This window comes from Pteropus alecto, unplaced genomic scaffold (assembly GCF_000325575.1).
Source record: "Pteropus alecto unplaced genomic scaffold, ASM32557v1 scaffold555, whole genome shotgun sequence".
NCBI classification, from domain to species: Eukaryota; Metazoa; Chordata; class Mammalia; order Chiroptera; family Pteropodidae; genus Pteropus; species Pteropus alecto.
The window spans coordinates 505,902-530,069 of NW_006436809.1; the positions used below are offsets into that span (position 1 = coordinate 505,902).

Here is a 24,168-nt window from a genome sequence, read left to right on the forward strand (position 1 = left end):
GGAAAGAGGCCTAGAAAAGATCAGAGGTCTCAGGTAGGGATCTGGGAGCCTCACCTGTTTGAGGCCCATGAGCTCGGCGTAGTCAAAGACGAGAAGGATGCTGAAGATGAGGAGCCAGGAAATGATGTGGAGCACAAAGCACAGGAGGGGCACCCAGGTGGCCCATGGCTCAGTCCGAGCTGCCCACAGCACAGGACCTCTGGGAACAGACTCCCAGTATCGCATCACCAGCTAAGGAAGGATGAGAGGCTGGGTATCCTAGCAACCCACCCTTCAGAGACCCAGACCCAGAGGATGCCCCCACCCCAGGCTGGCCTGAAGCTCTCCCTAGCTTTACTATGAGCATCATAGTGGGGGGTGCTACTTTGTGTACTTCTCTGGTCACTCCATCCAGAGAAGTGTACAAAGTAGCTTATGCCAAGCATCCATTGAGAAGATAGATGAGTACTAAGTGGGAAGCCTTCCCTTGGTTTAGAAGAAAGTAGGGTTGAAGAGGAGTTAAGGAAAGGATCTCAAGCAGTGGCAGAGGTGAGAATGCACTTGGTATGCATGCTTGGGGAATGACAAGCAGTATACCCTTCTTGATAAAAAGTAGGGCTTGTGCTGTAGAGGAATGGAAGCTGAGATTAGAGTCCTGAACACCCTCAGTTCCCCTCCTAAACCTACATTTTATGAGAAGCCAAAGGTCTTTGCCTCTGCAATCTAGGGCATCCTTCTAGACTCTGTTTCCCTTGGGGACCCAGCTGCCAGGGCCTCATACCTGCAAGGCTAAGGCAGTGCATGCCACATACAATGACCTCTGAAGGACCCCAAAGTACCGGGACATCCATGCCTTCACTGTCTCAGTTGCCATGAGGCTGTGTTGCCCCACAAATAGTAGCAGGAGCCCCAGATCCCAAGCCAGAGGGGCAAGAATGCTTCGGTCCTGCAAGGCAGCCAGCCATCCCTGGTGGGCATCTAGGGGGAGTTGGAGAAAGTGACAAATAAACAAGAAGATGGTGGGAAACACCTTATGCTCATCTCCTCTTGGGGCCCCAAGCTTTCAAGATGGGGTTCCTTAATGCTTTCAAGAGCCTTAATGCTTCCTTTCTAGGCTTTGATCACCTCACTTCCCCATTCCCAGTTTCTTTCCTCTTTCCCAGGCCTCCTTCAGAGCTGGGGAAGATGATTCCTGTTGGGCAGTTTCAAAGACATAGCAGGAGAGGCCACCCTTATATCGCTTCTCTAAATGCTGCTTCTTTTTTTTATTTTTTTTTAATACTCTCCTCTCCATAGTCCTCTCTACAAAGTACTTTCCTAGCATACACTGTTTATCGCCCTTTCCCACCGCCTCAGTCCTCACTTTCCAGCCTCTCCAAATCGCTAATCCTTGAGTTTCTAATTTAGCTCTCAGGTCTCTTCTGCAGTTTCTCTGAGAAACTCGGCTCTAGTTCCCACTCCCACATTTCCCCGGTCATTCAGGTACAAACCCCGCCCCCGCTCCCTTTCCTTGGGCTCCACCTCCCTACCCCAGAGCTTATCCTCGATCCCTCCCGCTCACCCGGACCATCAGACTTCGGCATCCCTCCAAGAAGTGGCCGAAGGGAGGTAAAGCGCACGAACTCCACTCCAGTGCCAAAGGCCAGAATGAAAGAGGCAAGGGCGGCAGGGACCAGGAGCAATGCAGTGGCCATGGCGAGAAACCGAGGGGCGGGGAAGGGGGTGGGCTTGAGGTTCCCGCGGGCGCAGGCCCCGCCTCCGGCCCCGCCTCTCGTCTGGGATCCTGCCCAGGGGGGTGGGTCTTCTGCGCGCTGACGCCAGGGCTTCCCGCCTGCTGCTTCTGCCGACCGCTGCAAAGCCAAGGCCGGGTTGCTTTTCCGGAGCCTGCAGTCCCCACGTCACAGAGGGAAGGTTAGAATCCCAAGTGAGAGGTGAAAGAGCAGCAGCTCAGCAGCACTCACGTCGGTTGAATTCCACCTCAGCTAATTTTTCCATCTAAAATGAAGACAATTCTTCTTTTGCAGGGTTCTTGTGGAAACAGCAATAGGAACCCCCCTTCTTTAATAGCCCTGGCTGGAAAACAGCCAGAGTCAGAGGTTCTCATGCCTCAGTTAACATTTAATAATGAACGGTGAGACGACGGCTGAGAACCTAAAGCTCAGTCACCTATTACATCTTATTAGACTGAAAAAAAGAGTTAGCGACTATTTTACCGCAAAATAACTTAATGCTTGTTCTGTAACTTACTAAAAAGTTTAGTTGTTGCTTCTCCACTTGCTAAGAAAGGCAAAGAACTGCTCTGTAATACTAAAAGATTTGTTCTAATGCCAAAGGTTGATTTGTAACCATGAGAGTATAAATGTGAAAATATGGTAGAAAGCTTTATTACAGTTGTAAACCTTGCAGTAGATTAATTTTATCCAAGTTTGTGATTATCAATGACTTTGCAACCCCATTAGTCAGAAACAACTAAGATCTTTTGTTAAACATATTTCCCTTACAGACCTGTTTGTGATATAGACTAACATTCATGTCTAAAAAGCAAAGTAAAAGGGTTTTTTTCTCCATCGGATTTAAAGATCATATACTTACAGTAGCTATCACCATGGTACGACCTTAGACATTGTTAAGCCAATTCCCTCAACTTATAGAACAAGCCCAAAGAGATAAAATTTCCCAAGATGAGAATTAAGGAGCTGTTAGTCCCGTGGGCTCACGGATGAGAAAATTGCCAAGCAGCAACTCACAGGCTCTACATATTCCTTCTCCCTCCCCGAAGTTCAGTACTCCCACCCTCCTCTGAATCAACCTTATTCCTCCTCTCAATCAACGCTATTGTATACTGTACTAGACATATTTTCCTTCCAGATCCACTCCATCGCGCTTTCTGCTTGAGTAAGCTGTCCTGAATGGACTACATCAATAAAAATCATCCTTTCGAATTTAGAGGTCACCACAGAGCTGTGGGTACTGCAGTATTCTTTGTGATTTCTCTACATGCTGCCTACTTCTTGGTAATTTTTACTTTATTAAACTCTCCTCAAATTATCCTAATTTGACTGGACCATTGTTTCCTGCCAGGACCCTGACTGATAGAGACACTTATTACACGATGTGCTACAAGCTGTGGGATTCGTTGGAAGTGTAAGATCCCTATTGCCTAGAAGTTTAAACTGAGACACTTAAATGATACCAGTCATTAAGTGAGTGCTAAATGGGGCTATAGAGACAGCAGGTACTGTAAGGAATTCGATGGACCTTAAAGACATGGACAGTTTCACACAGTATGAGGCTTTGAATTGTGCAAGGGGACTAACATTTATTTGGGTCCTACCGTGTGCCACACCCACAAAGGCTGTGCTTAAATATATTAAGAGATTAAGTATATTTAAAAGTCAGTACAGTGTTTGGCAAAGCTTATGCTACATTTTCCAAACTTAGGTATAACCTGCAGAAAAATGTACAAAACTAATGAACTTTTTTTTTATTGAAGTGAAATTCACATAACAATTTTAAAGAGAACAATCCAGTGGCATTTAGTATTTATGTGTGCAACCACCACCTGTCTAGTTCCAAAGCATTTTCATTACCCCAAAATAAAACCCTGTACTCATTATTTCCATCCCCTCACCCTCTGGCAACCACCAATCTGCTCTTTATCTCTATGGATTTACTTATTTTGGATATTTCATATAAGTGGAATCAGACGTGAACTTTTGTGTCTGGCTTTTTTCACTTAGCATAATGCTTTCGAGGTTCATCCTCAAAGCCTTATAGCATGAATCAGTACTTCATCCCTTTTTACAGCTAAATAATAATCCATTGTATTGGTATGCTGCAATTTGTTTATCTAGTCACCTGCTGATGAACATTTGTTTCCACCTTTTGGCTCTTGTGAAAAGTGTTGATAGGAACATTTGTGTGAACAAGTGTTTTAATTGAGGTGTATACCTACAAGTTGAATTGCTGGGTCATTTGGTAGTGATGTATTTAACTTTTCGAGAAACTATCAAACTGTTTACCATAGTGGCTAAACCATTTTACATTTCTACCAGCAATGTATAAGGGTTCCAACTTCTTCATAGCCTTGTAAATCAAACAACTTTTAAAAACTTAAATTTAAGAAATGTTATATATAAAGAAAACTTTACACCATAAGGCACAGATTGAATATTTATTTATCATAGAGGTTACGCCTAAACTCCAATTTATAAATACTGGAAAAGCAGGCCAGAAAAGTGCAGAGACTTGCTCAAATTCAAAGCTACAGGACGCTTCTAACACGATGGGGCCAGGAGAGAGGAAAATATTTTAGTAGCATTTCATAACTCCACCCTCATAATTCAAGCATCCCTTCAAGTTCCTGATACCAAAATTGTTTCCACTATCTTTCAGAGGATAAGAATCCCAGAAAGAAAAGAAGAGAGATGGCTTTCAAATGGGAGGCAGGACACTGTGCCACTGAGCAATAAGTACATCAGTCCCAGCAATAAATACATCAGTCCAGCTAAAGATAGAACTACTTAAGATATCTCAACAAAAGATCAGCCAACTTTAAATGGCCATTTAAAAAAATCTGTTGCTCCCAAGCTCCCTAACTTTGTTTTCCCCTAAGCCTTTTCGGCCCCACCCATGTTTTAAGACAAATCAGATTAATATACCCCATTCCTTTCTAAAGCCCTAAGTTCTTTCTTCCAAATATTTTCTAACACTTCATTTAATGGTCTGGGAGGGAAAAGGGTACTGGGGTAGAGTTTTTAGGTGGATGACATTTCCAAAGTGGAGAGAACAAAGGCCTCTGGCTTGGCTTCCTGTTTCAGCACTCCTGTTAGCAGGAACTCAGGTGAAAGGATGGGCAGGCCAACCCGAAATGGAATGGAGCATCGAGGAAAGTCCTGGGAGCATGTGATCACAACTCTCTGAGGCTGGGGAAGAGAGAGAGAAAAGACAGAAAGTCAAAGGTGAAAAAGAATCCTAGAAATAGGGTTAGGACCCACTCATCAGTCTTTGCATCACTAAAATGGTACCTCCGGATATGAAGCCACATGAAGCACACTGCACTATCTATGAAGTACTCTTGCCAGAAAAGTTGAATTTACTGAAGCATTTAAAATTAACTAATTTACAGGAAATATAAAAGATAGAAGAATAAGATAAATGACACAACAAGGAAGCAAACATAAAAATCCATACTGAGGAACATTCTAAAGGACAACTGACCTAATTTCTGCAGAAAGTCAATGGCATAAAAAAGGCTGGGTGGGTTAGGGTAAGCTCTGGAGTAGAAGAATTGAGAGATATAACAATTGTGGCAATACATGGACCTTGTTTGAAACCTGAACTGAACTGTAAAAAGACATTTTCAGACAACTGCAGAAATTTGATTAATGGAGTATGAGACAATAACCGAGACACCATTGTTAATTTTGCTATGTATCAATAATGGCATTGTGATTATGTAAAAGAAAACGTACATATTTCTTAGAGATGTGTACTACAAGGATGTAGAAGTAAATAATGTTTGCGGTTTCCTTTCAAATATGTCAGCAAAGAAAATGAAAAAGAAAAAAGGAATAGAAAGCAAATGTAGCAAAATGTAAATTAACCTGTTGAATCTGTGTATTTGGTATATGGAGGTTCACTGCATTGTTCTCTTTTTGCATATATTTGAAATTTTTAAAAATACCAAATAAAAATAAGTCCATGTGGTATTTGCAGACCTCTTCCTTCATTCCTATCCTTTTCTGTACTTCTTCATCCACTCTTCTCACTACTCTATATTCCCAGCTATACCTCCATTTTGTCCTACAACTCTTTGCCATTCTAGCCACCTCTTTAGCTGCCACCTCAGCAGATCCAGAACATACCACCTATACCTTATAGGACCGGGGCATGCTGGATAGGACAGTGCCTCCACAGCAGCTGATGATTTCTCCCATCTGAAGTGGAGGTGGCTGAACTCCAGGGGTCACATGAATCTCATAGCCCTAAGAGGAAGAAAATGGTGGAGACAGTGGATATCTGTACTTAGAGGCATGGACTGTTAAGAAACTTCTGGAGGGAGGGCTGAAGCATAGGGAGGAAGATAGCCTCTCTCTCACCTCCAGCAGCCTTCGCTTCTGGGCCCGGCTCAGGGCATCTCGAAGGCTGAAGCCAAAGTTCTTCTCCTGCTCAGGATCAGTCACCACATATTCATCCGGGGGCAAGAAGCAACCAGCCTTGCGGGACTGAGGACAGTACCAGTCAGCATCAAAGCTCAGGCCAGCCCCGTCACCCAACTCTGCTGCTTAGCATTTTCAGGGGAGTGCAAGTGTGTGTGTGTGTGTGTGTTTTTTTTTAACCAAAAACACCTTTAATTCAGTCTTCTTTCCCCTAGGATATCATGATTAACTCATAAAAATGGCATTTATAATGCCTTTTCAAAGCATTCCCTTTTAACAGGAAACAGCTTCACATAATCCAAACATTGAAAGGTTTTTAAAAAATGTGTATTTTGTTATCATTATAAGAAAAAGAATCTAGCATAAGTCAAGGGAATTCATTCATATTTTAGGTTCTCCTCCAGAAGCTAGCATATTATTTACATTTAACAAAATCTGGTCTAATTTAATAATCCTTCTTCCTTCTGGTGTGATTTCACTAGAAGCAGCAGCTGCACCTCTGGGTTAGTGGTAGCATTAGCCAACTATGGCTACACCAGAAGTCAGTGTTTTTTGAATCAAGCCCTACCCTTTTCTCCTGTACCTGCTTTCCTCCCACCACTTTCTAGAGTGCTATGTGAGCAGTCTTCTAGTCACTCTCTCGATTGGTTTGTCATTATCTCCTGGCCTCTCACCTGGTGCAGCCAGTCCAGGGAAAGGATAGGGATGCCCCGCCCCAGGGCACACAGAAACTTGACAGTCCTGCGGATTCGATCAGTCACCAGGTGGGATGCCTCTGCCACTGAGCTGGCCAGACTTCCCCCCAGGGCCAGCACTGCCCGCTCTCCCCGGGCATCCACCACTCCTGTGAAGAGCACCTGTGGAGGGGGTTGGCCTGAGCTGGTCACAGCAACCAGGCTCATCTCCCAAATCCCTTAGGTCTCCTCCCATCCTCCCACATCTACTCCAACAAAGCCCCATGCCCCTTTTCTCCTACTTTGGGGGCTGTGGACTCGTTAAGTTTGGTCCGTCGGAGGCTGCGGCCTGGCATTCCCTTGGGCTCCTCCTCGGTCTGGTCTCTCTTTCTTTTTCCTGGTCCTGTAATCACTACATCCTGGGATTGAGAAGGATTTTAGTGGGAGTTTCGGAGCCCGAGTCCTTTCCCAACTCTGTAGCCCCAGCTCTCTCCTCACCTCTTCCTTCCCTGGCCTCTCTGCAGGGTCTTCCTTTTCCTTGAGGAATGCTGTCTTCTGGGAGACTTCCCCTCTTTGGAGCCGTTTTTGAAGTGGGGGTAAATCCGCAGTACCTAAAGGCCTCTTGTGGTTTTGAGAGGCCTTAGGCTGGGGCTCTGGGGTGAACCCGTATCTACCTGCTTCCTCTGCCTTTTGGATCTGAGGAGCATGAGTGGGTGCCTCAGGAATCTGGGCAAAGGCAGGCGCAGGAATGGTCCTACGGGACTCAGCTGCTTTCACTGCTCCTCGCCTTTGGTTCCTTGAGGACCGGGAGTTAGGTTCAGGGGGTGCAGAGCAAGGTTCATGAATTATGGGAACTGAAAGGGACCCACGCTTCCTAGTGGCCCTTGGCCTCCCGCTGTAATTGCCTTGAGGAATGAGTTCAGGGGGAATAGGCTGGTCTGTGGGAGACTGGAATTCAAGTTTGGTAGAAACCAGCACAGAACTTGTTGTAGACCTTAGTGTCCTGCTCTGAGCACCCTGAGCTATGGCTTTGCGGGTGACAGGCTGGTCAGTGGGGTTGAGAGATTCAAGGTCAAGGGCTGTGGACTCTAGTTGATGGGTCTTGACAGAGGACCTACGTGTCCTGCCCCGAGTGGCCCGAGATGTGGGCTCAAGGGCAACAGGCTGGTGTTTGGTGGAAGGCTGGAGCTCAGGGGCTGTGGGAACCATTGATTCAGGGGTCTTAACAGAGGACCTAGGAGTCCTGCCCTGAGATATGGGTTTGGGGATGACAGGGTGGTCTGTAGGGGTAGAAGGCTGGAGTTCAGGGACTATGGGGACAACTGGTTCAGGGATCTTGACAAAAGATCTATGTGCCCTGCCCCAAGTGGCCCCAGATATGAGCTCAGTGGTGACAGACTGACCTTTGGAGGTAGAAGACTGGAGCTCAGGGGCTGTGAGGACAATTGATTGGGGGGTCTTGACAGAGGACCTGTGTGTCCTGCCCCGAGTAGCCCGAGATGTGGGTCTAGAGGAGACAGGCTGGTCCATGGAAGTGGAATGCTGTAGCTCAGGGGCTGACGGGATAATTGGTTCAGGGGTCTTGACAGAGGACCTATGTGTCCTGCCCCGAGATGTGGGTTTGGGGGTGACAGGCTGGTTTGTGGAAATGAAAAGCTGGAGCTCAGGAGCTGAGGGGACACTTGGTTCAGGGGTCTTGACAGAGGACCTATGTGTCCTGCCCCGAGTGGCCCGATATGTGGGCTTGGGGGTAATGGGCTGGTCTGTGGAGATGGAAGGCTGGAACTCAGGGCCTGTGGGGACAACTGGTGCAGGAGTCTTGACAGAAGACCTACGTGTTCTGCTCCGAGTAACCCGAGATGTGGGTTTGGGGGTTACAGGCTGGTCTTTGGAGGTGGAAGATTGAAGCTCAGGGGCCGTAGGGACAACTGGTGCAGGAGTCATTTCAGAGAACCTACGTGTCCTGATTCGAGTGGCCCAAGATGTGGGCTTAGGGCTGACGGGATGGTCTATGGAGGAGGTAAGGTGGGGCTCCACAGCTAGAGAAGAAACTGGAGATGTCATCCTGGAGGACCCCCAGAGCCTGGCTTTGGGTTCTGCATGAAGAGGGGCCAGCTCTGAGGACAAGGGAGTCTCTAGAGCTTCCTGACTCCCATTTTGCCTGGTCATAGCAATGGGAGGCTCTAAAGAGGGTGGAAAGGGAGAAAGGAGCTGAGGTGCAGGATGTTTTTGGCTCTGAGAGATAAGGGGGGTTTCAAGTGGGGATGAAGCTTCAGGTACTGTCGGAGGCAGATAAGCATCTAAGGATTCTGGATCACCCTGCAGAGAAATAGAAGCAAGTGAGGCAGGAAGCAGCAGAGGGAAAATAGGACTGGATACTGTTCTTGATACTTGTTTAGGGTTAGAGTGTGCTCACTGGCATTTCTCTGTCTGGGCCATCTTCCATTAGACTGAGAACTTCCTAGGGAGGGAGCAGTCTTCTTTCCATGGACCTGTCCCCACTAACACCAGTATAGTGTTCTGAGTATATGAATGATGGATGGTTGGGAAAAGAGGAAAAGGACACAAAGAAAGGGATTTTCTTTCTGAGTCAAGTAGCAAGAGACAGAACTTGGGAAACAGATATATGGAAAACAACAGGTGCCATGGTAAAGGGACAGAGAAGCCTACTAAAGCGTGGTGAAAATGGAAGACAATGAAGATGAGAAAGAGTAAATGAAAGCAAGGTCAGGAGAAGGGGTAGTGAAGGGGATGCAGAGGTAACTCGTGGAGTAGAGAGAGGTAGAGAAAGCAGCTCTCACCCTAGAAGGCTCCTCAGCAGGTGGTATCTTGCAATTCAAGTGACCTAGACAGAAAATAAAGACAAGTGTAGCTGAGGTCTAAGCAGTTACTTAGGAGTTATTATGAGGGCTGTGTAACAACTTGGGTTCCCCTCTACCTTCACTCACCTCTCTGCTGCCTCTTCGGGCTCATTGGGGCTCCCCTTTCTCCACCTGACTGGCTCCTGGAAGCTATCAGGGCTGAAGCTAGTCCCTGAAGGTTCCCTGCCCCTACTTCAGGTTCTGGTGTCGAACTGGAGGCCTGTCCTTTCTGGTCCTGGCTCTCTCTTTCTATCTCCTCTTTCTGTGCGCCTCTGTCCAGTATCGCTTTGGGTATGCAGACCTCTAACTCACCTGGCTCACTCTCTCTCTCTGGTGCTAGTTTCTCCGCTTTTCTCTCAAATATCTCTCTTCCAAGAGTCTGCTCTACTACCTTTTTCTCTTGTAGTTCCTTGGATGTCTCATTTTCTACCTTTAAACTCTTCGGATCCTTTTCCATACTTGTACGTTTCACCATTTTATCAGATTCTTGTTTCTGAGTGGCTCTAGCTAACACTTGCTTTTGTTCTCTGTCCTGAAACACTCTGGTTAATTCTTCCTCTCCCATCACATCTTCTCTCTTTCCTTCTGGTGGCAGTTTCTTGGTTTCCCGCCCCAATGGCCCCCTCTTGGGGGTCACCCTCTCTGCTGTTTCTCTTGGTATACCCATGCCTCTCTCCACAGTTTGCATCCCTCTGCCTTGACTCTCCAATGGTTCTGCATGAACTGGGCTTTCTGGATGTTGGTCTCGTCGCATTGCTCTAGATGGAGAAGGGCAAGATCCATGGGCCTCAAGGTGGGCAGCAATGGGCTGGGTTTCAGAGGCCTCAGACTCTCTTGGACAGAAGGGCTGTGTAGCCAAGACCTCCCATGGCTCATCCAGGGCACCTGGAAGTAGAGAATCAGAGAGGAGGGGAGAGGTTGAGAAGGTAACAGATTGAGAAAGTATTAAGATTAATTCATGAACAATAAATCTATATGGGTTATTAAAGGAAAGCTGGGAATAAGGATAGTTGTAACATTTAATGTCTGTCCAAAAAGTAAGACGATACCATCATAAGAAAGCTCTCTTAAAAATTATGTTAGACTAGTTGCTCTATGAGTTTAACTTAATATGGCATTTTTTTCCTAATGAGATGAAGAAACATCAGCAAAATAATTAAAGATTATGAAAGAAATGTGTAGAGGGAGAAAACAAGGATGCCAAGTTAAGGGCACAGAGAAGGGGAGAGTTTCTCATACAGGAGCCTGGAAGCTGCAGTGTGAAGGGCCAGGCCCTTAGGCAGAGTAAACAGGAAGGCCTGGGTAGGTTCATCCTCATGCTCTGGACTGCTACATAAGAAAAAATGGCCTAAGCACAGCACATCCATAAAACTCCAATGGCCCATTTTCAGTCTTCGGTCCTGCCCACGCCAACTTTCACACCCCTCGAGAACCACCAGTCTAATCTCCCAGCTCCTGCTTGCACCAAGGTCCCCAAGACACAGATGTCCTAACCTTCCAGGTTCTGATTCTCTCTCTCCACAAAACACTGGGTAGCTTGTAGGTCCAGATCTTCAGAATCTGGTGAGGGAGGAATATAGGATAATAAAAAATCATACTTGCCCCATAACTCCTTACTTTTCCTCTACTGTTCTCTCCCCAATCCAAACCCATATGCAATGAACTGAATGTTTGTGACCGCCCCCCACCCCCCGCAATTCTTATGTTGAAACTTAATCCCCAGTGTGATAGTATTAGGAGGTAAGTGATTGGGTCCTTGGTAAGTGACTGGGTCATTAGGAGGCCTCATGAATGGGATTAGTGACCTTATAAAGGAGACCCCTTGTCCTCTCATGTGAGGACACAGCAAATTGGCCACCTATGAACCAGGAAGAGGGCCTTCACCAGACACCGAATCTGCCGGTACCTTGATCTTGGACTTTCTAGCCTTTAGAATTGCGAAAAATAAATGTTTATTGTTTATAAGCCTTCTACTCTGTGGTATTTTGTTACAGCAGCTTGAATTAAGACACCCTATAAGCTTTCTTTATCTTAGGAGTTAATGGAGAAAGGCAGGCCAGCACTTACCATCATTGTTGTCTCTAGAGTCTTTGGTCTTGTCCATATGTGGTTCTCTTCCACTTTCTGTGAGAGGCTGGGCTCCCTTTCTCTGTGGCTGGGTGGGCTCCCCTGGAGTACCTGTGTCTACTACCAAATCTGTTAGGTTCTCTTGTGAGACAGGGAGAGGGTCCTGCTCCACTTGTGCTACAGGTGACCCACCCTGAGCCCCCGCCTCAAGAGCTCTCTCCTGCTCAAGAACAGCTAAAGCACATTCTGCTTCCCTTTCTGCTGGAAGCTGGCTTTTTCTTTCATCTGCCACTGCTAAAGCTGCTAAGGATACACCCTCCTCAGCATCTGTTTCATAGTCCCCACCTGGAGGAGGTTGGGCTTCCTCTAGATGTACCACAGGCAACTTTGCTGGGCCCCCTTCTGCTTCCATATTTGTTCGATTTGTCCGTACCACAGGCATCTGATGCTTCTCCTGAAGTGTAATAGCTGGCCCTGGTGGGACTTCCTCTTCCACTTGTGTGTTGATGCCCATTGTGGCAGAGGCTTGGTTTCTCTCCAGGTGGACTCCAGGTGAGCTCTTATCTTTCTCCACCTCTATATCACTGTCACCAAAAGGAGGTTGGCTCTTTTCTGAATGTGCTTTGTCTGCGTGACCCTTAGGGACAGATTCTCTCTTTTCCACTAGGAACCCCTCCTCCTCCACATCTGTGTCGCTGTCTTTCCCAGAGGAAGTTTGGCTTTGCTCTAGAATGGCCACAGGTTGTGTCCTGTCCTCTTCCACATCGGTATCTCTGTTCCACACAGCAGCTCGGCTCTCTTTCAGACATGCCAAAGTGAGTGCTGCTGAGACTTCTTCCTCGTCATCTGTATTGCTGTCAATCACCATAGAGGCCTGGCTTCTCTCCAGAGGGACCATCAGTGAGGCCTCACCCTTCTCCACATCTGTATCACTATCAGCTAGGGTCTCCTGAAGATGTGCCAAGTCAAGTCCCCCAGGACTGTTTGTACTAACTCCATGGAGGATTTGCCTCTTCTTCATAGGATCTACAGCTGGGGTTGCAGGAACCCCCTCTTCTTCCAGGTCAGTATCACTGTCTATGAAGCCAGAAGGCTGGGTCCTTTCCAGATGGAGGTCAACTGGCCTTCCTGGAGGCCTGCTCTCATCATCCACATCTGTTTCACTGTCCTCCCCAGCAGGTTGGCTCCTCTCCAGAATCACTCCAATTGGAACCACTCCATTCCTCGCATCGCTCTCGATTTTTGTGTCATTGTTCCTCTCCTTCACTGAACACTGATTCTTTTCAAGCTGGATTTCAGTTACGACAGCTTTCGGTTGTTCTGTCTTTGCAGTGGCATCTCTTGTGGCAGCTGAGGAAGCCTCCCCTGCTGCTGGTTGCTGATTTTCTTCCTCATCTGTGTCACTATCCAAGTTGAAGGCAAAAGGTGGCCCCGGGCCATCTGGGGCAAGGGAAGGCCCCTCTTCATCACTATGAAGGAAAGAGAAGAAAAGGTCTATAGAATCTGTTTCCCAGGAAGGGATACCTGATTCAACTGTGAGCTCCTTGAGGGCAGAGACAAGATAGTATTTGTCTTTCTATCTCCAGCAATTAGTTCTCTACTTGGCATATCAAAGATGTTCAATAAAAATTCAGCTGAGTGAAAGAGTATGTGTGTAGTTCCCCAGCCCCAATTTTCATGATAATTATTCCTCTTAGAGATAGATTCTGCAGACCCTGGTTCCTCTTTCTTCTGAAGACTCAGGTGTCTGGCCCTTCAGCACTCACCTCTCTGGAATTACTGTTGCCACAGGGGAGGACGTGGTCCTTGATTCTTTCACTACACACCTTTCAGAAAGAGAATCTGTCAAGGGTAGAAAGGAGTAAATTGACAGTTTTATACTCACCATCCCTATCTCCTCACCCACACTCCCAATACACACACTTACCTACTTCCTCTTCTGAGTCCTCAGCCAACAGGAGCCCCTGTGGTTGAGTTCTTCCCTGTACCCTGGGTGTCTCCTCTACAGTTAGAGGGCCCCGGGAGACAAAGGGCAAGGGGACATTCAGGCGATGGTACTGGCAGGGCAAGTCAGCAAATAGAACCAACTCCTGGTCCCTCAGACGATGACTCATGCCAGGGCTCAGGACCTTAGGAGGCCTCAGGATTTGAGTACCATTGAGGCTCCCACAATCCCGGAGGACAGGTGCCTTGTCCCAGGCCAAGATTTCAATCACTGCATGTTGTTTGGAGATGGATGGAAAGGGCAGAGCCACAGAGCAATCAGGCATTCGGCCTACCACATTCTTTCCGAGGTAGAGTGGGAAATCTAAGAATTAGAGAGGTAGATAGGTTTCAAGGCCACAGTTGTGGCCTGCTATTAGGAAAATGTTCCTGTTAAGTACCCCACTAGTCGCTCAAGATCCCCGCATGCATTAGAAAAATAAAAGGCCCCAGGACATCTAGATAATGATGTAATGCATCATTCATAGCCAACACCTCATCTATACCAGACTTTTTTTGTGATAAAATAGACATAAAAGATACCATTTTAACCATTTTTAAGTTTATAGCTCAGTGGTATTAAGTATATTCACACTGTTGTATAACCATCACCACCACCCATTTTTAGACCATGCTGAATTTTTATCTGAATCTCTTCATCTTCTCCTTCCAAAGTCAAGTCACCTCCAGTGAGTCCAGGGTACTTGCTTGGGACCATCAACACAATCACCCCCCTCTTCTCCATTCTCAGTAAAAAAAAAATATTTCCAGATATCTTTAAAATACGCATAAGCTTCTTACAACCCTTAACCACCTCTCCAGAAAAATAAAGAGGTCTATACCAGTACTTCAGCACTCAACATCCTCTGACCTTTTTCTGGTCCATGGGCACTACTGAAGATATGTAGTCGCCCTAGGGGCTCCAAGCTATGCCCCAAAGATTCATTGGGTCTCTCTGTCTCCTCCTCTTCTTCAACCTCCCAACTAATAGCCTGTGTGTCCTCCATGATCTGGGAAGGAAACACATTATCATCATCTCTATTGTTGGTTCACATACACAGTCTCAGAGAGGAGACTCACAACCGGGGGTAAACTTCGATAGTTATAAGGGTTGATGCTTCTCTTACGCCAAGCACCCTGTTGTTATCCTTCTGAAGCATTGAAACAATATTTTTGACCATGACACAGAAATATTATAAGGTCCCAAGTTCACAAATAGATGCTCCTCCACATCCCGATAAATCTACTGTAAGTTGAAAATATTAAGTTGAAAATGCATTTAATACACCTAACCTACCAAAGATCATAGCTTAGCCCAGCCTACCTTAAATATGCTCAGAACACTTACTTTAGCCTACAGTTGAGCAAAATCATCTAATGCAAAGCCTATTTTATAATAAAGTGTTGAATATCTCACATAATTTACTATTCGATACGATAAATCCACTGTAAGTTGAAAATATTAAGTTGAAAATGCATTTAATACACCTAACCTACCAAAGATCATAGCTTAGCCCAGCCTACCTTAAATATGCTCAGAACACTTACTTTAGCCTACAGTTGAGCAAAATCATCTAATGCAAAGCCTATTTTATAATAAAGTGTTGAATATCTCACATAATTTACTATGTATATCACTTTTGCAATATTGTAAAGTCGAAAAATCATAAGTCAAACCATCATAACTTGGAGAACATCTGTATATACATATACACATACTTATTTATATGGACAAACATATGAGAACTAATTCTTAGCCTTACTGTGTTTCTTGCTGCAAAGCCTATGCTTTTTACACTTACTACATACAATACACCGATAGTTTTCATTTTGCTTTTTCTATTCTCTATTTTTAAATGCCAATTTGCAACCCACTAAATTGATCTCAACATCCACTTTAGAGATGCAACTCAGTTTGAAAAACATTTTAAAGGGAGTTAACTTTTGCCAAGCATCAACTGTGTGTTGGGCATTGTCTTGTGTATTAGGCATACAAGCCGTATGAGGCAAGCATGTAGAAAACAAAAGCTAAAAATATTAAATAATTTGCTCAAGATAACATAGCAGGTAAGTGGAAAGGATAGAAATAAATGTGTTTCTGGCTGCAAAGCCTATGCTTTTTACACTTTACCAAACCATCCCAGTATGATCAGACTAAACCGACTCTTTTGTCACAAGAACCTTGTAAAGTATTATTATCTTCTATTTCTCAGATAAAGAAACTGCAACACAGATGGGTTAAGAAATTTGCCCAAGATCTCCCACATAAGGTCTCTCCTCTGTTTAATATTCTTTGATGGCTTATCATGCCCAAAGGATAAAATAAAAATCTAAACTTCTTAGCAAGAGCCTCCATGATCTGAACCTCATGTCCCGCAATGTATTCACTGCCTCCTAAAAGTCTATGGTTAGCTACATGGACCTTCTCCTCGGTCTCTGAACACATTGTCCCCCACAACTGCATGCCTTAGACCAGCTCGTTGGCCCTTCTCTCCTAGTTTTCTGGTCCAATTCCTACCCATCCTTTCTGATTCGGTTCAAATGTTACTTCCTCAGCAAAGCTTTTCCTGGAGTTTTCCCTGCTTTCTGGTGTTCCTGATGTATTCCCATGTTCCACAGTGGTCAAAGGACTTCTACCTATCTTGACACTTCTCATTATATTGTAACCATTACTTTCCATTTCTGCCTGAATTCACACACTCCCTCGAGAACTGGAACAGTAGAACCGTGTCTTTTCCCCTAGGGTCCATCATATTCACTCGACTAGTTTCCACACCTGGTACCGTTCGAAGTGTTAGGGGTACATTCACGAACCAAACATAATATTAACCCTGCCCTCCTGGAAGTTATGTCATCAAATCTACTAATGAAAGAACCAATGAAAGCAGATGAAAACAACATGAAAACAACATAGCATGAGTGTAATTCACTTAGAAAGATGCCACCCTAGGGGGAAACCGTTGACAGGGAAAGTTGGATGCCTCCAATGGAGATAGTTCTAACTCTGTCCTTATGACTGGCGAACTCAGCGGGTGCCCACGACACTTGGCTCCAAGCCAATAGGCCATCACCTTTGATCCCCACCCTGGGTGGGTTCCCTCCTGGCCCAACGGTCTCCCAGTGTTTTCATACCTAAACTCGGGGCGGGGCGTCAAGTAAGGATGAGTATTATAATCCCAGAAGCAAATTTCCAAGTCTCCTCCGCCCAGTCTCACCCAAGACACGCCCCTCCCGCCCTCCGGGAGAACCAAGATGGCACCCGGGGAGCCGCAGGCGAGGCCCCCTAGAACTCACCTACTTTGAGTCCCCGCGCGCGCCACCAGTAACGGCCGCGACCGGGTGGCGCGAGCGCTCTAGCTGGGACAGAGCCTATTCGCTGATTGGTTCCGGTCGCTGTCTTTCATAGCCCTGATGCAAAGCGACTGACAAAGCCCCGGATACGGAGGCACAGCCAGAGCCCCGCCCTTTCCCCCACCCGCTTACAGCTCAAAGGAGCGGCTTCTCCCGGAAGACAGATCGGTTGAGAGAGGTGGAGGCGGCGGTACGCACACAGAACAGCGCACCTCGATTGGGCAGCTCCAGGGGAGCACCCGCTTCACCACCCACCGCCCACTTCCCTCGCAGATATCAAAATCGCGACCACAGAGTCTCGCTGCCGGCGGCGCCTAGAGGGGCTTACCATAGTCTCTTGATGCATCTAGTGCGGCCAGAGCGCCCTTCCTAGGTCTTCCCAGACATGGTGGCTGCTGACTCATGAGAAATGAAAATGGGTTGCAATCGTGGCCGGAGGCTGCAGTTTGGAGAACAGCCCACAGGCGTGGCGCTTGAGGACTCCTCACTGCAACGGCAGTTCATTTCCTTTTGATTTGGCTTGTTTAGTAGAAGTCATGGCATTTCCTCCCTGAGAATACAGCCCTGATGGACATTTTGAGGTCATTTTCCTAAAGCAAAGGTCCCTAGGCCAAAAGCGAGAACCATTTTGCTAACCAACTTAAGGCTTACCGAGGTCTTTCAAGGAGTGAAGAAAGGATGCTAAAATCATTTGTTTCGTTATCTCATACTTAAAAGATAGTAACAATTTGACATATGTATAATGTAGGAAGGCCTTTTGCATTCGCTGCCTCACTTCATTCTGACCACAATAATCAAATAGGCAGAAGTGAATTTTACAGAAGAAATTGAAACTCCGCGAAGTTAAATGACGTGGCTAAGTTCCTACAGTTAATGTAAGAGACAGATTGAAACATGTCCTCTGATTCTAAATTCCGAACTCTCTCACTACCACAAAATAACTTTTATTGTGATCATGCCCTAAAACGTAAAACATTCTATTTTAAGTGGGTAGAGAGTCTTACGCAATTCGATATTTTCATTTAGAAGGTGATTGAGAGATGTTGAATCTTATGTGAATTTACAATGATGACCTTTCTATCACATGTCCTCTATTACAGTGCTTACCACTCTGTTTATACACTTCTCACCAAATTGCAAGAGCCTGGGGACCAGGGAGCTAATTTATAATAATTTTTGTATCCCTAGCTCCTGATTTGGTAGACACTTAGTATCTAACACGTGAGTTAACCCCGAGAAGAAACATGCCACTCTGATTTGAGCCCATCCAGTTTTCTCCCATGAATCCCCTTTTCCCCCATTTTTTCAGCTCTAAGGCTCTTGAAAATTTGCAATGGCAGCCACCTAATGAAATCAGTGGATTGAAACACCACTGACTTCAGCAAAGTGTCTAAAGGCAGGCTGGAAAGACTCTGAAATTCTAACAGGTATCTCGCCTCATAGTTCTCTGATGAGATCACAGTCTTCAACGGTGCTCTGAGGTCCAGATCTCTTACATGGACGAAGACTTCCACTTCACAGATCCCAGATATCAGCTTCTCTAAACCATTCCGTTTATTCTTTGAATATACCCTCCAATTACATCTCTATCCTGCAAAGCCCTTGCTGCAATTGTTTGTTTCTCTTTCTAAACATCATTAGAAAACTCCCAAGAAAATAGCAAGAAGGCAGTCCCCTTCTTTTTTCTGAGGTACAGCAAGAAGGGAACCCCCTTTTTTCTGAGATATCGGGGGGAGCAGCAGCTTAGTGGTCACCAAAGGGCCAGCTGTTAGTGGTCACCAAATGTAGCAGAGCAGGGTGCTACATTTCTCCCCATTTTTCGCTGAGCTAAGCGGCTCTGTCTTCCCAAGAGCTACCGCAGCATGGAGCTTTCAGGGCGTGCCTACTCCACCTTCCAACGCCTGGCACCCTAGGGTTTCCGATGCCTTTAGCCCCGAAAATGACTCCCTTTTTTCATTAAAAACAAACAAAAAAACCTCAGGTATAGAGGAAAGTCATCTTGCGCAAGGTCATTTTTCATAAAACGCAAAAAAACCAAAACCCCAAAACCCAGCATCCACCCATTCGTCCCTTCATTTTGCAGCGTGGACAACAATAGAGGACTACAACTCCCAGAGAGAACTGCACTCGTCCACCCGAACAGAGACCAATGGACGTTGGCTACCTGACCGGCATCGACTTATCAGGGCCAGCCTCGCCGAGGCTTTGTCTCGGGAGCGCCGCGCGGGAGCCTTCGCCCGCCTCCCGGCCCGGCGCATGCGTGACCCGCCCTCCCCGCCTTCCCTCCTGCGCCCTGCCCTCTCCTTTCTCCCTCTCAGAACCTTCCTTCCTCCGCGTTCGGACCTCGCTGCTCCAGCCTCCGGGGCACTCCCATACTCCTAGCCTGTGACCAGCAGCAGAGAAGAAAATTACATATTTTCTTGCCCCGTACACAGCTTGAGGCGAGCAAAAAAATTTTAATTTGAACTATGAGGGAAATCGTGCACATCCAGGCTGGCCAGTGTGGCAACCAGATCGGTGCCAAGGTAAGGATTTTAAACCTTTTTTAACTGTTTTTTTTTTTTTTTTTTGAGAGGAAAAAAAAAATCCAGATAAATTATGAAGAATGGTTTTGGACTGTTTGCAGTTTCCATCCTTAGTCAGGATTTTTCAAAAATAAGTTTTATATGTACAATACACATTTGTAGATAGAATTTGCTTTTGAAAAACGGGCAATTATTTTCCTTGGCAGAGTCATTTTGGGGAAAGCTATCAAAAGCACCCTTGAGATTTAGAGGGCAGGAAGACCGAGATTCTGCAAGATTTTACTTAAAGGGGATCTCCTAACGGTCCGAGGGCCTGGGAGAGAGGGAGATGCGGAAACTGGCCTAGACAAAGCGAGGCGAGGTTTCCCCATGTGCATCTCCCTTGGCGGGTCTTCGTAGGGCCCGCCCGAGGGGGAAGGGACGGGTGGGGCAGCTGCAGAGCCCCACTCCATAAAGGTGGTGGGCGCGGTGCGCCTGGGTGGGCTGCGCTGTACTTTACTTCCACAAAAGACCAGTGATCTCCGCGCGCCCGCTCTCTTCGAGGGACGAACCCCTAGTTTTTCGCGGATGAAAGGCTAATATGTGCTGAATTCATTTTGTTTCTTTTATTTCTCCTTAGACCCTTATAGGGCTTAAACAGGGTGAGGGGGGGGTCATTTTCTTTAAAGGACCTCTCGGGACTAAATGGAAGAAAGGAAGAGAATCCTCATTTTAAGCAAGGGGTTAAGCTAGCGAAGGGATAAAATTCCGACGCTAAGGGGTGGGATTTTTTTTTTTTTGCGCGCGGCTACTGTGTAGCGAGGAAGGAAGTGCGGCTGCTACGATGTAGCAGAAGGGCTGGGTCCTGCGGGGCGGGGGCTGTGCCCTCGCCTGTTGGCCGCCAGGGGGCGCGCTAGCCCGAGCCAGGCTCCGCCCGTTGCGCTTAATTTGTGTCTCGGCCCCCGCCCACGCATGACGCCTCCTTTTGTTGGTGACTCCGCGCGCGCTAGCGCCTCGGTGGTGTGGAGACCTGGGGGTGGGCTACTGCCGCAGTTCGTTTAGCACGCTTCGTGTGCGGCGTGGAGGGGCGGTGGCCAGCGATGGGTGCGCTTAACTAGTCGAGTCGGCCGCCTCCGTCCACCCACCACGGTGTCTGAGCTTTCCCGGCCCTCGCAGCTGGACATCGTTCCATATCCTCAGCTGTGAAAGCTGTGGCTTTCCTAGGTGTGGGGGTGTCTACTAGGGGAGGGGCGTGGCAGGCAGATATAGGGGAAGCCAGGCCCAAGAACAGCGTGGCTGGAATTAGAATGGTGGAGGCGGAAGCATAATAGGCTGGCACCCGAGCTGTCAAGGGTTCATTGCTCTTTTCCAACAGTTCTGGGAGGTGATCAGTGATGAACATGGCATCGACCCCACTGGTACCTACCACGGAGACAGTGACCTGCAGTTGGATCGCATCTCCGTGTATTACAATGAAGCCACAGGTGAGGGAAGGAGCCTAGGAAACTCAGGTTCCATCTTGGCTCCTACTTCTGGGGTCTCTTAACTCTGCAAGGAAAACCCCTTATCTCTTTTGGATGAACCCATTCTTTCTTTATGGAGACCTAATTTCCCGCTATCTGGGCCAAAGGCTGACTCTCTGTTGCCACCTGGTGGCAGCGCCTGGAATCACAAGTTTGGGTCCCTGGCCGCCCCCCAGCCCGTTTACTTACTTACCTACCTACCCTCCGCCCGTTTTCACTCTTCTCTTTTCTTCCCTTCTCTGTGTTCTTTAGGTGGAAAATATGTTCCTCGTGCTATTTTGGTGGATCTAGAACCCGGGACCATGGACTCTGTTCGCTCAGGTCCTTTTGGCCAGATCTTCAGACCAGACAACTTTGTTTTTGGTGAGTTATACAGATATTTGCAGATAGCGTCATGTTCAATTTATTTGGTTGCGAGGGGACAACAAGAGTTAGGAAATGATTGTTGTACTGGATTTTTATGGGGCTGTGTTCCGAAATCTCTAATGGAGGGTGGGGAGATTGATTGCCTTAGGTTGTAAGTTATTGGGGGGAAGGATAGATCACAAGTGAGGGAGAAAAAGAAGGTAAATCCATGGGCATTATTCCAAAATTTGAAAAGTGCAAAGGTGATTGTGTATGTGCCACACTTTACTAATCAAGCTTGCCTCCTAACCCCATTCCAGGTCAGTCTGGGGCAGGCAACAACTGGGCCAAGGGCCACTATACAGAGGGTGCGGAGCTGGTTGACTCGGTCCTGGATGTGGTGCGAAAGGAGGCTGAGAGCTGTGACTGCCTGCAGGGCTTCCAGCTGACCCATTCACTAGGTGGGGGCACAGGCTCTGGAATGGGCACCTTGCTCATCAGCAAGATCCGTGAAGAATATCCTGACCGCATCATGAACACCTTCAGTGTGGTGCCCTCACCCAAAGTGTCTGACACCGTGGTTGAGCCCTACAACGCCACCCTGTCTGTCCATCAATTGGTAGAGAATACCGATGAGACCTACTGCATTGATAATGAGGCCCTTTACGACATCTGCTTCCGCACCCTCAAGCTGACAACACCAACCTATGGTGACCTGAACCACCTTGTCTCAGCCACCATGAGTGGTGTCACCACCTGCCTCCGCTTTCCTGGCCAGCTCAATGCTGACCTCCGCAAGCTGGCAGTCAACATGGTGCCCTTTCCCCGCCTCCACTTCTTTATGCCTGGCTTTGCCCCCCTAACCAGCCGTGGAAGCCAGCAGTATCGGGCCCTCACTGTGCCTGAACTCACCCAGCAGGTATTTGATGCCAAGAACATGATGGCTGCCTGTGACCCCCGCCATGGCCGGTACCTCACCGTGGCTGCTGTCTTCCGTGGACGGATGTCCATGAAGGAGGTAGATGAGCAGATGCTCAACGTGCAAAACAAGAATAGCAGCTATTTTGTGGAATGGATCCCCAACAATGTCAAGACAGCTGTCTGTGATATCCCACCCCGTGGCCTGAAGATGGCCGTTACCTTCATTGGCAACAGCACGGCTATCCAGGAGCTGTTCAAGCGCATCTCAGAGCAGTTCACGGCCATGTTCCGGCGCAAGGCCTTCCTGCACTGGTACACAGGTGAGGGCATGGACGAAATGGAGTTCACCGAGGCTGAGAGCAACATGAACGACCTCGTCTCTGAGTACCAGCAGTACCAGGACGCCACTGCAGAAGAGGAGGAAGATTTCGGTGAGGAGGCCGAAGAGGAAGCCTAAAGCCAAGCCCCATCACTCAGGCTTCTCAGTTCCCTCAGCCTTCAGCTGCCCCTTTTCTCCCTAAGAATTTGCATTTTCTTTCTTTTTTTCTTTTAGGGGGGGTTCTAAATCAGTGCCTGGCACATAACAGGTGTTCAATAAATATTCGTTGTTTGTTGAATGTCTCCTCTCTTTCCACTTTGGGAAACCTTGTATTTCCTTCTGGTGCCCATTTCTCCCATCTGTCCAGTTAATATTTCCCTCTTTGTTTTCAAGATAATTCCCCAAGAAGCTGAGTCTCATCCAGATCACATTTAGAGCCATGTGCTGAAAACCCAGATGGATGGTCCATGTGGTAAGGGAAAAGGAAACCCCCTTGACTAGCAGGGAGAAGTCCCTACAAGGAAGGGGTAGGGTTTCCCATCTAGAGCAGTTTTAGTGGGATCCATGCTAGGATCCAAAGCCCTAGTTTCCAGGTATTGCTCCTCAGCTTTGGAGGAGGTGTTAACAGTATTATCTTCATTTTCAGTCTCCCTCTAAGCTCTAGACCTGTTTGTAGGGGTCTACCCCACTCTGTCAAGTGGAAGCCTTCCCCCTTCCACTTTCCCTCTAACATTGGATCCCTTCCTTTGGTTGTAGAAGGGGGTTAAGTGGGGAGAGAGACTATCCTGGTCCCTAAGCCTCCAGAAAGGCCCTAGCCCCACCTTTTCTTAGCCCCAAAAAGGAAAATCAGTCTTGTATGTGTATGGGAAAGTGTGTACTGCCATCTAAATGTCTGAGTCATCCCCCAGGGGGGACTGGATACCATCTTTTGGCGACATCCCATCTCTTTTGCTATTGCTTTTTCTTCCCCTCTTTGATTTTTGTCCAATCCTACACTTCAAATTTCTATTTTGTGTTGAACTTTTTTTCATATTGAAAAAATGCCATTGCCCCAAGAGCCAAAAATAAATGGGAATTGAAAAATAATTGCAAGATTTGCTGTGCTCTTTTAGGTTTGCTGGTAAAGGCAAGGGGCTCAAGTTCACTTGACACAAATGCTTTTCTCCATAAATTGATGAAAATACCCTAATATTTAATTGCCCCTCATATCTTAATCCCTGGTACCCAAACCAGCCCGCCACCACCAGTACAAGTCTTAACTAGGATAGGCATAAGTTTAGATGTGGGATCTAGGGATCAAAATGGAAACATGAATGTCAAGTGGTTCCCAGACCAATAGCATCACACCCACCTGGAACTGTGGAAATGCAGATTCTCAGGCCCCACAAGCTATACGAACCAGAAGTGGGCTAGATCCCAGCAGTGTTTTAACCTCTCCAGAAGAATGTGAATGAAGTTAGAGCCATTGTACTATTCCCAA

The 24,168-nt window shown here is 47.0% G+C and overlaps 3 protein-coding genes across 10 annotated transcripts in view; 1 reads left to right on the forward strand and 2 right to left on the reverse strand.

The window, feature by feature from the left end:
- The window catches only part of NRM (nurim), a 2,903-nt gene extending 1,181 nt beyond the window's left edge, over positions 1 to 1,722 (reverse strand). The window contains exons 1-3 of one of the 3 annotated variants that reach the window (XM_006913662.3): positions 1,541 to 1,713; positions 761 to 957; positions 55 to 231 (exon numbers count right to left, since the gene is read on the reverse strand). In XM_006913662.3, the coding sequence (XP_006913724.1) occupies positions 55 to 231; positions 761 to 957; positions 1,541 to 1,673 (507 nt within the window). In that variant the 5' untranslated portion in view covers positions 1,674 to 1,713. Of the gene's footprint in view, positions 1 to 54; positions 232 to 760; positions 958 to 1,540 lie in introns of all 3 variants that reach the window. The other 2 variants (XM_006913663.3, XM_025048054.1) reach the window with 2 other exon arrangements.
- Positions 1,723 to 4,134: 2,412 nt separating this feature from the next.
- Positions 4,135 to 19,121, reverse strand: MDC1 (mediator of DNA damage checkpoint 1). 6 transcript variants are annotated; one of them, XM_015590757.2, is made up of 14 exons: positions 17,405 to 19,121; positions 14,597 to 14,735; positions 13,670 to 14,050; positions 13,509 to 13,584; positions 11,743 to 13,211; positions 11,170 to 11,235; positions 10,339 to 10,560; positions 9,616 to 9,659; positions 7,313 to 9,133; positions 7,117 to 7,233; positions 6,815 to 6,997; positions 6,081 to 6,206; positions 5,856 to 5,966; positions 4,135 to 4,904 (listed from the first exon to the last, which is right to left on the reverse strand). In XM_015590757.2, exons 1-14 carry the CDS (start codon positions 17,420 to 17,422, stop codon positions 4,737 to 4,739), a joined length of 4,941 nt encoding a protein of 1,646 aa, XP_015446243.1. In that variant the 5' UTR covers positions 17,423 to 19,121; the 3' UTR covers positions 4,135 to 4,736. The 6 variants fall into 6 exon arrangements, with proteins under 6 accessions (XP_015446243.1, XP_015446239.1, XP_006913726.1 ...); XM_015590753.2 differs by having other exon boundaries at positions 9,763 to 10,560; positions 17,405 to 19,118; XM_006913664.3 differs by lacking the exon at positions 17,405 to 19,121 and adding an exon at positions 17,020 to 17,281 and having other exon boundaries at positions 9,763 to 10,560.
- Positions 19,122 to 19,357: 236 nt separating this feature from the next.
- TUBB (tubulin beta class I) lies at positions 19,358 to 23,771 on the forward strand. Its single transcript, XM_006913666.3, has 4 exons — positions 19,358 to 19,601; positions 20,956 to 21,064; positions 21,356 to 21,466; positions 21,769 to 23,771. The coding sequence occupies exons 1-4, from the start codon at positions 19,545 to 19,547 to the stop codon at positions 22,824 to 22,826; spliced, it is 1,335 nt and encodes a 444-aa protein (XP_006913728.1). The 5' UTR covers positions 19,358 to 19,544; the 3' UTR covers positions 22,827 to 23,771.
- The last annotated feature ends 397 nt before the right edge of the window (positions 23,772 to 24,168 follow it).